The 12,926-nt window shown below is 45.6% G+C and overlaps 1 protein-coding gene across 13 annotated transcripts in view; it reads left to right on the top strand.

The window, feature by feature from the left end:
- Positions 1 to 12,926, top strand: part of nxn (nucleoredoxin) — a 173,145-nt gene that overhangs the window by 70,926 nt on the left and 89,293 nt on the right. For all 13 annotated transcript variants that reach the window (XM_059973546.1, XM_059973547.1, XM_059973545.1 and 10 more), the window contains exons 2-4: positions 7,004 to 7,121; positions 7,212 to 7,345; positions 12,268 to 12,368. In XM_059973546.1, the coding sequence (XP_059829529.1) occupies positions 7,004 to 7,121; positions 7,212 to 7,345; positions 12,268 to 12,368 (353 nt within the window). The remainder of the gene's footprint in view (positions 1 to 7,003; positions 7,122 to 7,211; positions 7,346 to 12,267; positions 12,369 to 12,926) is intronic.

Here is a 12,926-nt window from a genome sequence, read left to right as displayed (position 1 = left end):
CAATCCTGTGCAGTAGCTTCCCCCCCCCCCCCCCACCACCCCCAATACCAGATAGCGATGCAGACAGTCAGAATGTTCTCCAAGGTACATTTGTCGAAGTTTTCCAGTGTTTTGGTTGACAAACCAGATCTCCTCTAATGCCTAATGAAATATAGCTGCTGTCTTACCCTCTTTACAGTGGCATTGATATGTTGGGACCAGGTTAGGTCCCCAGAGGTATTGACAACCAGGAACTTGAAATTGCTCACTCTCTTCACTTCCAATCCCTCTATGAGGGCTGGTTTGTGTTCCCTCGTCTTGCCCCTTCTGAAGTCCACAATCAGCTCTTTGGTCTTACAATGAGTGCAAGACGGTTTCAATGTGCACGTGACAAACAAAGCTAGTCTATTAGACCTCTGAATGTTATTCATTGTTAGTTAAGCAAGCGGTGAACTGCCATTCTGTGTCTACTGTCACGAACGAGTACTGGTGAATAAAATGTTTCTGAACTCAGTAAAGTTAGTGCGGCAGCAGGGGTAGGAAGAATAATGGTTGTGTTTTTAACTTGATGACTATGGGTTCCTCACAATGCTAAGATTTCTTTAACTGAGGAAATACCATCTCAGCCTGAATTGCCCCAGGCTCTGTCACACGCTGTGTTTCTGGGGAAGTTTGTCTCCTTTAAAATGTTAAAATCCACCTCGGGATAGCTGTGGATTTACACATCTATCAATAATTTCTGTGTTTGGTGTAATCATTTTGTGAGCTTTCTGTTTGCAGAGTTTGTAATTCTAAGTCTCGATGAAAATGATCAAAATCCCCCAGTGAAACCAGACTTCTGCAAGGACAGAATAATATTCGACTGTTATCTTGCAGATGTTTTATTTAGAATTTAGCTCAGTCGTTAATGTCCCGTGGACTGGGTCCCAAGGGTGAGGATGAGAGAGTGTTGTCCTGTTGGCATGTGGCATTTATGCCTGACGCCATCTGCTGCAGTGTTAACCCTGAGCTAGGGTGGGCAGTTAAACTGTCAGGAAGGAGGCTGTCCAGGCACCTTCTGAGTGCTTGCACTCCCAGCCGCCACAACCCCTGCCTTGACTGATGGATTCCCTGCCAGAGCTCGTTCCAGTCAGGGAGAAGGGATGGCTTCAGCAGCAGTCATCGATTTGGAGCTATCTTCTCTATTTTCCGGCCTCGGTCATGCTATGATCAGACTCGTGAATGTGCTTCTCAGATGCTAAAAGCTGAACCCTTCATCTCACAATCTACCTCATTGTGGCCTTTCTTGCTGCCTTGGTACAGCAGCCAACATAATGAAAACCCCCTCCCACTCGGGACGATCTCTCTTCTCCCCTCCCCCATCGGACAGAATCAGAATCAGCTTTATCATCACTGACATATGTCGTGAAGTTTGTTGTTCTTTGCAATGGCATTACAGTGTAATGCCTAGAACAAACTTTAAATTACTACACATTCTCTCCCCGCTCACCCTTGCCCCTCTCTCCCCTTCCCCTCTCTCCCCTATCTCCCCCTCCCCCTCTCTCTCACTCTTATACATACACACACACACACACACACACACACACACACACACACACACACACACACACACACACACCCACCCACCCACCCCCCTACCTTTCACACACCAACATACATATGCACACGTATATATACATCAGGACCAGTACATTTGGCCCAATTGAGTGACTATTCCATTTAGCCAAAGTTTCATGGAAATGGTTAAAAAGGTATATTAAAAAACAAACTACTATTTAAGTGAGTAAAACTTTGTGTATTTAAATGAAATATAGAAAAAAATCAGAGCAACAGTAATATGATGCAGTACTATAAAACTGTGCATTAATACCAAAAATGTATTGACAGAAGAACTGTTCCAGTGTACGTTGCTGCATTCTTTAGATTGACTGTAAATGAACAAAATCAGCAGAGAAACCTAGTGCAGATAATAGATCCATTTTGCGGTCCATTGCTTTCTTTGAACCTGCTAGTGTTTGTAGCCAAGGGAACCGTTCGGCTTGGCACGATTTAAAATAACAAGACTGTTTCATCGGCACTGCAGATAACAGTTGCACAGAACTTTTGAAGCAAGTCAGGGAGTTTTGTAGATTTTTTTATGATTCTGCACTTAAAACGGCAGCACTACCTTTCTCGCCATGTGTTCTTGAATTTAATGTGGCACCAACCTTTCTGTTAAGATAACCAGCCATCTGTCGCTGTAAAATCTTTGCGACCAGCTCCTCTGACATGTTTTTTTCAACATTGGTCTACGGATCTACACACCTTGTCTAGTTACAATGGAAAACTACAACATCTGGATCCTTGCCTTCGCACTTCCGTTTGCAGGATTTTCCCTTTTGTCCCTCGTGTAACTCCCATTCTTCTCACAGTTTCTCAAGCAAATGTAGATGTCGGCACTCCATTTGTCTCAATCAGCTGATGATCAGTGCTGGTAGGCGGATGGCTATTCATTTGCTTCAGTTAGGTGATTTTCTTTGCCTGGTGTCAAATCTTTTCATGGCATCTTGGCAAGAGTCTGATTTTTTTTCTCCAAGTGGAAATAAAAGAAACAAAATGATCAAAGTCACTGCTTTTTGAATCAGCATCTATCGGCCCAAACAGCACACAACTGACGCTATTTAAAAACTATTTACCGTAAGTCTGTTGCTCGTTAAAAACTGTTCAGCAATGGTCTCCTGCCCCAGTTAAGTGGCATCATGCTGCAAATAAATGGAATCCCAGCTGCATTCTCAATTAGTTTTTGCTCTTTAAGAGTTGTCCCAAATAAGCTGCTGCCCTGATTCATCGATGGCCCAAATAACCAGAATACACTGCATTACAAAAACTTAAATATAAGTATTGCAAATGGAGAGCAAAAATAGTGAGGTAGTGTTCATGGGTTTATTGTCCACTCAGAAAATTGATGGCGGAGGGGAGGAAGCTGTTCCTAAAACGCTGAGTGTGTGTCTTCAGGTCCGTGTACCACCTCCTTGATTTTAGCAATGAGAAGGAGGCATGTCCTGGGTGATGGTGGGGGGGAACTTAATGATGGATGCATCTTATTAAGGCATCACCATTTGAAGATTACTCATGCTAGGGAGGCTAGTCCCCATGATGGAGCTGGCTGAGCTGGCAACCCTCTGTAGCCTTTTCTGCACCTGGCCGTGACCTCTCCATACCAGACCAGTCAGAATGCTCTCCACAGCACACCTGGGGAAATTTGCTAGCGTCTCTGGTGACATACCAAGTCTAAGAGAAAGCACGTACCACCAGACTCAAGGACAGCTTCATTCCTGCTGTTATAAAACTACGGAACAGACCACCAGTATGATAAGATGAACTCTTGGCCTTACAATCTACCTCGTTATGGCCTTGCACCTTAGCATCCGACGAAGGGTCTCGGCCCGAAACGTCGACTGCTCGTTTCCACGGATGCTGCCCGACCTGCTGAGTTCCTCCAGCTTGTTATACGTGTTGCTTTGGCCACAGCATCTGCAGTGTACTTTGTGTTTACCTTAGCATGGGCCTGCTCTGCACTTTCCCTTTATTCTGAAAGGAAAGGTATTGTACTTAAAAGTTCCCATCTACCATGGAGGGATTTGAACTTGTGCATCCAAACCACTCGCTGCCAATCCCATAACCTATCCGTCTAGGCAGGCACACTCACTAAATCAGGAGGTGCCCCAGAGGCAGGCTAGGTTGATCAGGGTCTGGTACTCGAGGCCAGCATTCCTTACATACCTGTGACCGGCCAGTGTGTACAGACCCCCAAATTTCCTTGGGCCTCTGCGTCTGATATTGGATTCTTGCTTAATCTGTGATATAACTAAATGTTAATTTGGCACAAACCACAATCTTAGACTTGCAGCTTCATTTCCCAATGGGCTTTTTGTTTAGGTATACTGAGGGTTCTGTTATCAAAATCGGACTCGTTATCAAACGAGTTGTTATCAAATGCTTCATGAAGAAGTGCCTGTTCTGTAGTCTGGACAAGCAGCCAAGCTGAGTGAAGCAGTCAGATACAAGACTCCATGAGACTCCTGCAAATAGAAGACATTGTCTTCCTGGTCTTCATTTTCTCATTCCCTCTTCTCGTTGGTACCATCAGGGAGCAGGTACAGGAGCCTGAAGACACACACTCAATCTTTTGGGATCAGTTTCTTTCTCTCTGCCATCAGACTTCTGACTGGACTGTGAACACTACCTCACTTTTTGTCCTCTTCCCGTACTCCCTTATTTCATATTTCTTAACGTGACTTGTCATAATTTTTTAAGTGCTGCATTATACGGCTGCCACAAAGCAACAAATTCCACAACATAGATCAGTGATAATAAACCTGATTCTGTCTCTCCAATTTAATGTGCCTACAGATGTCTTCTGATTAACTTTCCCACTGCTCTGTTAAACACTGAAAATCCTGAAAGATCTCTCATTTGGTTCATAAACACAAGAGATTCTGCTAATGGTGAAAGTCCAGAATAACGTTCCAAATGCTGGAAGAACTCAGCAGGCCATTCAGCATCTCTGGAAATGAATAAACAGTTGAAGTTTTGGCCCAAGACCCTTCATCCAGACTGGAAAGGGAGGGGGAAGAAGCTAGAATAAGAAGATGGGGGAGAGGAAGGAGTAAAAGCTGACAGGTGATAGGTAACATAAGGTGAGGGGGAAGGTGGATGGGTGGGGGGGGGGGAGAGGGGATGAAGTAGGAAACTGGGATGTGATTGGTGGATGAGGTAGGAGGAATCTGATTGGAGATTGGACTGTGGAAGGAGGAGGGGCACCAGAGGGAGGTGAGGGGAAGAGAAGGGGTAAAATGGGAGCCAGAGTGCGGAATAGAAAAATAGAGGAGGGGGTGGGGGAGAAATGGCTAGCAGTTGGGGAGATCAGTGTGCATGTTGTCAGGTTGGAGGCTGCCTGGACTGAGTTTGGCATTTGGTTCACCTGCTTCTGTTGTCTGTGCCCCATCTCAAGCTCACTGAGTCCCTGCAACTTTTAAACTCTTCAGAGTTCACAGGAAAGTTCATTCAACTTCTGCATAACATGTAAAGGAAAAGCAAAGGGTGGCATGGCAGTATAGTCGTTAGTGTAATGCCATTACAGCACCAGCAACTCAGGTTCAATTCCCACCACTGCCTGTCAGTAAGATGTTTGTACATTCTCAGTTTCCTCCCACATTCCAAAGTCACCCGCGTTGGTAAGTTAATTGGTCACAGGGGTGTAATTGGGCAACACAGACTCATTTGGCTGGAAGGGCCTGTTACTGTGCTATATCACAAATAAATATATATTATGGCTATTTGGATTCAGATCTGGCTCATGCCAAGAAGACAGAGGGTGGTGTTTGAAGGGACTTTTTGAGTTGGAGGTCTGTAATTAGTGGTGTTTCGTAGGGTCTTCTGCTGCTTGTGATGTATATAAATGACCTGGATGAAAATGTAGACGGGTGGGTTTGTAAGCTTGCAGATGATACCAAGATTGATGGAGTTGTGGATAGTGTAGAAGACTGGTAAAAGTTACAGCACGATCTAGACGATTTGCAGCAATGGGCAGAGAAATGGCAGATGGAGTTTAACCCAGATAAATGTGAAGTGTTGCGCCTCGGTAGGGCAAGATGCAAGGAGACAGCACACTGTTAAGGGCAAGACCATTAAACAGAGAGATCTTGGGATCTGAGTTTATTGCTCCATGAAAGAAGCTACACAGTCGATAAGGTGGTGAAGAAGGCTTACAGAATGCTTGCTTTTATTAGTCCAGGCACTGAGTTCAAATGTCAAGAGGTTACGTTGCAACTTTATAAAACTCTGGTTAGGCTGCCTCTGGAATGCTGCATTCCGTTCTGGTTGCCCACTATAGGAAGGATGTTGAGGCTTTGGAGAGGGTGCAGAGGAGATTTACCAGGATGTTGCCTGGTTTAGAGGGCATGTGCTAGCACAAGAGGCTGGATAAACTTGGGTTGCTTTCTCTGGAGTGGTAGAGGCTGAGGGGACATCTGATCGAGGTTTACAAAATTATGAGAGGCGTAGATAGAGCAGATAGACAGTATCTTTATCCCAGGGTTGAAATGCCTAATACCAGAGGGTATACATTGAAGCTGAAAGACGGATGTGAAGGTAAGTTTTTTTTTACTCAGTGTTGTGGACTGTTCTGCCTGTTGTGGTGGAGGCAAATACATTAGAGGTTTTTAAGAGGCATTTGGATAGGCACACGGATGTCAGGAAGGTGGAGGGATGTGGACATTGTGTAGGTATGAGGGATTAGTGTTTGGGTGTTTTTGATGTGCTTTTGAGCTGGTTCAGCACAATGTTGTGGGCTGAATGTTCTGTTCCTGTGCTGTATTGTTCTATGTTCAAACAATCTGCTCAAGGATTTCAGCAAGTCAAGAAGCTTCTGTTTGGGGAGAAGGAACTATCACTGTTTCAGGTTGAAACAATGATTTGAACAAACCTTTGTTCAAAGTTCGAATTAAATTTATTATCAAGGTACATATTATGCCACATTATCAAACCCTGAGATTTGTTTTCTTGCTGGCATACTTAATAAATCCATCATAGAATAGTAATAGAATGAATAATAGACCACGCCAACTTGGCATTCAACCAGCTGCTGCTTCTATGAGATGTTGGGGCCTTGGAGGGAGACTTTCTGAGGTAAATGTTGGGGCCTTGGAGGGAGACTTTCTGAGGTAAATGTTGGGGCCTTGGAGGGAGACTTTCTGAGGTAAATGTTGGGGCCTTGGAGGGAGACTTTCTGAGGTAAATGTTGGGGCCTTGGAAGGAGACTTTCTGAGGTAAATGTTGGGGCCTTGGAGGGAGACTTTCTGAGGTAAATGTTGGGGCCTTGGAGGGAGACTTTCTGAGGTAAATGTTGGGGCCTTGGAGGGAGACTTTCTGAGGTAAATGTTGGGGCCTTGGAGGGAGACTTTCTGAGGTAAATGTTGGGGCCTTGGAAGGAGACTTTCTGAGGTAAAAGCTCAGCTGAACAGATGTTATTTTCCAATTTCAGGTGAAGCTGTGGAGCAAGTACAAAGTGACCAATATCCCCACGCTCATCTTCATCGAGGGGAGCACCGGGAGGATTGTTAGCAGGAATGGGCAGCTGATCATTCGGGACGACCCAATGGGTAGGTAACGCCGGGCGGGTGAGGACACGAGGTGACCGTGGACCTCCTTCCTTTTGCGGCCTCACTAACCCAGTCCGTTGCCTCCAACAGGCTCCGAGTTCCCCTGGGGTCCCAAGTCGTTTGGCGAAGTCATGGCCGGCCCTCTGATTAAGAACAGCGGGCAGGTGGTGAACAGCAGTGAGCTGGATGGCAGCTACGTTGGCATTTACTTCTCTGCCCATTGGGTAAGACTTTAAACATCCTGAAGAGTGTATTTTGTATCCACCAGTACCATCCCCCAGCCACCCACCCACCCTTCATTCAAAGGTGCTGGACCTGCATCTTTATGGAGAGTATTCTGCCTGGAGGTCGGTGACTAGTGGTGTCCCACAACAATCTGCTCTGAGGCCCCTGCCCTTTGTAATTTTTATAAATGAAGAAGTGGGAGAATAGGTTAGTAAGGCTAGCGGTGTTCAGGATAGTGTAGAAGGCTGTCAGGGGTTACAATGGGACGTTGACAGGATGCAGAGCTGGGCTGAAACGTGGCAGATGGACTTCAATCCGGAAAAGTGAAGATAGAACGCAGGGTTAATGGCAGGATTCTTCACCACCTGGAGGAAAAGTGAGATCTTAGATCCATGTCCATGAAACTCTCAAAGCTGCATGAAAATGATTGAGTGGTTAAGAAGGCATTTGGTGCATTACCCTTCATTAGTCAGGGGACTGAGTTTAAGAGACGTGAGGTAATATTGCAGCTCTATAAAAGTCTGGTTAGACCACACTTAGAGTGTGCTGTTCAGACCTGGTTAGCTCATTATGGGAAGGATTGTGGAAGCTTTAGAGAGGGTGCAGAGAAGATTTATCAGAACGCTGTCTGGATTAGAGAGCCTGTCTTAAGAAGAAAGGTTGAGTGAGCTTGGGCTTTTTTCTTTCGAGCAAAGGAGGACGCGAGGTGACTTCATTGCAGTGTATAAGATGTTAAGAAGCATTGATAGACTGGACAGCCAGCGCCTTTTTCCTAATACAGCAGTGATTAATACAAGGGGGCATAATTTTAAGGGAATTGGTTTTAGGTCTGGTGGCGGGTGGGGGGGAGTCAGAGAAATTTTTTTTACCCAGAGTGGTGAGTGTGTGAAACGCAGTGCCAGTGGTGGGGGCAGAGGCAGATATATTAGGGACATTTAAGAGACTCTTAAACAGGCACATGGATGAAAGAAAAAATGGAGGGCTTTGTGGGAAGGAGGGGTTAGATTGATATTAGAGTAGATTCAAAGGTCATGGGCTGAAGTGTTCCATGTATTGGAGTCCCCTGGTACCAACAGCACCTTACCACCCCAGCCCAGGGTTCTGGTGGAGGGCTTCCCTCTCAACCCCAGATTCTCTCCTCGCACTTACAGCATCATGGAGCTGCACAGCACGGAAAATAGGCCCTTTGGCCCATCTTGTCTCTGCTGCCCAAATTGTCAGACTGAGTTAGCCCCATTTGTCTGTATTTGACCACTTTTCCTCTAAGCTTGTCTTGTCCGTACCCTGTTGCTGCTGTAACGAAATAATTTCCCACTTGGGATTAATAAACCATTTATTATTATTATTCCTATTATTATTATTACCAGTCTAAGTCTCTATTGAAGGCCGCAATTGTACCCACTTCTACCACTTCCTTGGGCAGCTCGTTCCAAGTACCCAGTACCCTCTGTTGTCCTTCAGGTTACTCTTCGGTTACTGGTCATTGTGCACTACAGTGCAGAATCAGGCCCTTCGACCCATCTAATCCATGTTGGCCTGGCCTTCTGCCTGGTCTCAGATACCTGCACCCTTCCCATTCATGTACCTATCCAAATTCCTTTTAAATGTTGAAATCGAACCAACATCCACCACTTTTGTTGAGTGAAGAAGTTTCCCCTCGGGTTTCCCTTAAATATTTAACCTTTCGCCATGGACTGGCAGTGTGACCTCTCGTTTTAGTTTCACCCAACCTGGTGGCAAAAAGCCCGAATCCACTCATTACATCTCTCCCCCTCATAATTCTGTGTACCTCTCCTCGTTCTCCTACGCTCCAGGGCATAAAGTCCTAACCTATTCAACTTTCCCTTATAACTCAGGTCCACAAGTCCAGGCTACATCCTTGTAAATTCTCTCTGTACTCTTTTAGTCTTATTTACAACCTTCCTGTATGTAAATGACCAGAAGTGCGCACAATACTCTAACGATGTCCTCAGCAATGACGCAAGCAACTTCAACATAACATCCCAGCTCCTGTACTCAATACTGTAACTGCCAGTGTCCCAGAAGCTCTCCTTACAATCCTGTCCAGCTGCAACGCCACTGTGAAACTATAGAATCAGGGAGAATTAGCTACTTTGTCTCTCTGTCCCTTTACTTAAGAGATCAGAGAGATTAACTTTATTTGTCCCATGTAAATCAAAACATACTGTGAAATATGTAATCAGAGTCAGCGACCGAGGATGCCCGCAAATGTCGCCATGCTTCCAGCACCAGTGTTGCATACTCACGGCTTGTGGGTCTTTGAACTGTGGGAGGAAACCGGAGCATCCGGAGGAGACCCACGCGGTCACAGAGCGAACGTACAAGCTGCTTACAGAGAGCTTTGTGAGGCCGTCCTGTGCGGGTGCTGACAGAAACCCTGCGTTGGCAGTGGGAATGGCGTCAGTGGGTGCTCGGGGATCAGGATTGACCCAAGGGGCCGAATAGCCTGTCTCCCTGCCGGGTGCTTCCATTGTAACATAGTGGTCAGCGCAATGCCTCGCAGAGCCAGTGACCACTGGTCGGGGTGCAACTCGCACTCCTGTCTGTAAGGAGTTTGCGTGGGTGGAAGCACTGCTGTTGAGTTGGGGTTCACCTTAAGAGACTGCTCCGATGTGATGACATAATGATGTCGTCACTTTTACCGCATTTTATTTTCATGGCTTGTTTGACAATCAAGGACATTGGATGCATCCTTTAAATTTGAGGAAATCTGGCGACCTTTTATTCAATATCTTCATATGATCTGATTTTTGTTCTGATTCTCTTCCAGCTATTTTTTCAGAACCTTGGATTTGATCAGAGAGTCTCTCTTCTCTTGGTTTTTCTCTCGGGATGGACTGCCCAGTCCTTTTTTTTCTGTTCAAAATAGTGATTTTTTTTCTCTTTTATATAAAAATTTCTGATCGTCCTTCCTTTCTTCATAAATTGATAAGAGGAGATATACATTCTATATCAAATTTATACTTTGTAAATCAACACTGTGTGATTCTGATAGTTTATTTTCTGTATATACTGCTATTGACATAAATCCCAGAGATGTTCCCCTCCGGTTTGTATGCACACTTTATTTTAAATCAAAAAGATCGAGAAAAGAAAGGAAGACAATAAAGGAGTTGTTACGGTTTCCCATAAGTTTAAAACTCATCTGCTGTTTTATTTACAAAAACCTCGTGAGCACGTGGGTTACCTCCGGGTGCTCCGGTTTCCTCCCACAGTCCAAAGGTGTGCAGGCTAGGGTTTAGTAGGTTGTGGGCACGCCATGCTGGCTCTGGAAAGGTGGCCATACTTGTGGGCTGCCCCCAGCACATCATCGGACTGTGTTGGTTGTTGACACAAGACAGTGCGTTACGCTGCATGTTTTTGATATACATGTGAGAAATAAAACTAATCTTTATCTTTAGAGTTAGACTGCATGAGAACAGGCCCTTTGGCCCAACTTGTTCCTGCTGACCAACACTAATCTCTTCATTTGGACCACACCCCTCAGAACCTTTCCTATCCACGCACCTGCCCAAAGTGCTGTCACTGCATCCGCCTCTACCACCTTCTCTCCATGGACGAGGGATTTACAGAGACAGGGATGGGGCAAGGCCTTGGAGAGTTGAGAGAACTCGGAGGAAGTAGTTGACTGGCTGGGGGTGGTGGGTACCATGCTAGGACACAGGCCACAGAGTCCTGGGTGAGCGGGGGAAGGTGGGACCAGGATCAATCCCTCAGCTGGACCTCCCGACCACAGTTTCCCCTCAGCGCTCTGCAGAGCTTCTCCAGCCGCCTTCCTGTCAAAATTGTTTGCATTGCTCTTTTTAAGCAGTATGTGTAACGGAGGCAACAGCTGTAGAAGTAAGTTTGAGCCAGGGCCGGGGGAGTTTAAATTTGCTTTGAATGCATTCCAGCCATATCTAACATCCATGGGAAATTCAGCTCGCCCCTCCAGGGGTGGTTATAAATCTCGGAGTGCAGGACGCTGTGACAAGGCAGGGTCTGGGTTCGATTTGGAAAGGTACAGGCAAACACAAAGACAAGAGGCCAAGTGCCGGGTATTAATGGAGTTGTGGCTGAATGGGGGGCATCTGTGACGGGGAGCGTGCTGTTAGAAATGCATGTCCCGTAAGTGTTTTACAGAGGCCAGCTGTCGCTCACTGGCATTAACCCTCTCCTACACTGCCATCGTAGAGAGCATCCTCACTCCAGACATTACTGTCTGGTGTGGTGCGGCGTCCCCTCACAACGTACGAAGATGACAGCGAACGGTCAGGTCAACCGAGATGGTCATTGGCTGCAGTCGTCCATCACTGCAGGACGGGTGTGTGTCCAGGTCAAAGAAATGGGGAGGAATAATCATTGTGGACCCTACCCATCCTGTAAACCTCCTTTTCCAAACACTCACTTCTGGAAAAAGCTATAGGGCTGTTAAAACAAAAACTTTGCACCATCTTAAAAGCTTTTCTCACCCCAGGCAATTAATCTCATCAACCATTCTAGTTAGAACCCCCCACCACCACCACCACTATCTATTAACCCCATCACTGCACTCTAAACACTTTAGACTACGTTTTATAATGCTCTTTATGTACTGGTATTTCAAAGTTCAAAGTACATTTATTATCAAAGTATGTATACTATATACAATATATACTATATACCTTGAGATTCATTTGTTTACAGGCAGCCACAAAACAAAGAAACCCAATAGGACCCATTAAAAAACACATTTTATTCCATATTTGTTCTTTGACCTCTAAACTTTATCAGCTTCTTATCTGTAATTATTTTTTGTAAATCTTTATTATTTACAAATTTTGAGTGTTGTGTTGCACTCTGACCAACACAATATAGCAAATTCCTAATGCATGTAACGGTACGTGGTGAATAAAGTTGATCTTTGAACTTTTCCATGCAGTGCCCTCCTTGCAAAGGCCTCACCCGTGTACTCGTGGAGACATATCGCAAAATCAAAGAGTCGGGGCAGAAGTTCGAGATCGTTTTCGTCAGTGCCGACAGGTACAAGTGCTTGTTTTACTGGGGCTGGTTGGACCCTGGGTTTCCAATCGACTGACCGTGTGGGGTGAGGAGGGTGAAATGGCGGTGGTTGAAAAATCAATAGCGCTGTGGTTGTGGGGGGTTGGTGTTCGGGCGATTTTTCAGAAGCCTCAGGAGCCCAGTTCACCAGCAATCACTCGGATCCACCCACCACCCACCAGTTTTGGCTCAGCCCTACCCTCTCACCTCTTGGTGCTGATTATCTCCCCTCAGCGGTTTAATTGTGGCGATTGATGCGGACTGGGGCGTTTTGCCGAAGAATGTCCCGACGGCCTGCGTTGGCTAGCGGCACGGTGCTGAACTTAACTAAACTGAACATTACTGGTTTGGATATTTGATATTCTACATGTTGCTTGCTTGTGTTTTTTTTTCCCCTGTTTGCACGCAGTTTGTTCTGTTTTTTAAATCGAACATTGTGTGTTTGACGTTTTCTTGAACAGGTTCCATGGTGTTTCTTTGTTTCGTGGCAACCCGTGGGAAGACTAATCTCAGAGTTGTATACTGCATACATACTTTGAT

This window comes from Hypanus sabinus, chromosome 6 (assembly GCF_030144855.1).
Source record: "Hypanus sabinus isolate sHypSab1 chromosome 6, sHypSab1.hap1, whole genome shotgun sequence".
NCBI lineage: Eukaryota > Metazoa > Chordata > Chondrichthyes > Myliobatiformes > Dasyatidae > Hypanus > Hypanus sabinus.
Note: the sequence above shows the minus strand (reverse complement) of the source record. Positions and strands in the feature narration are given on the sequence as shown.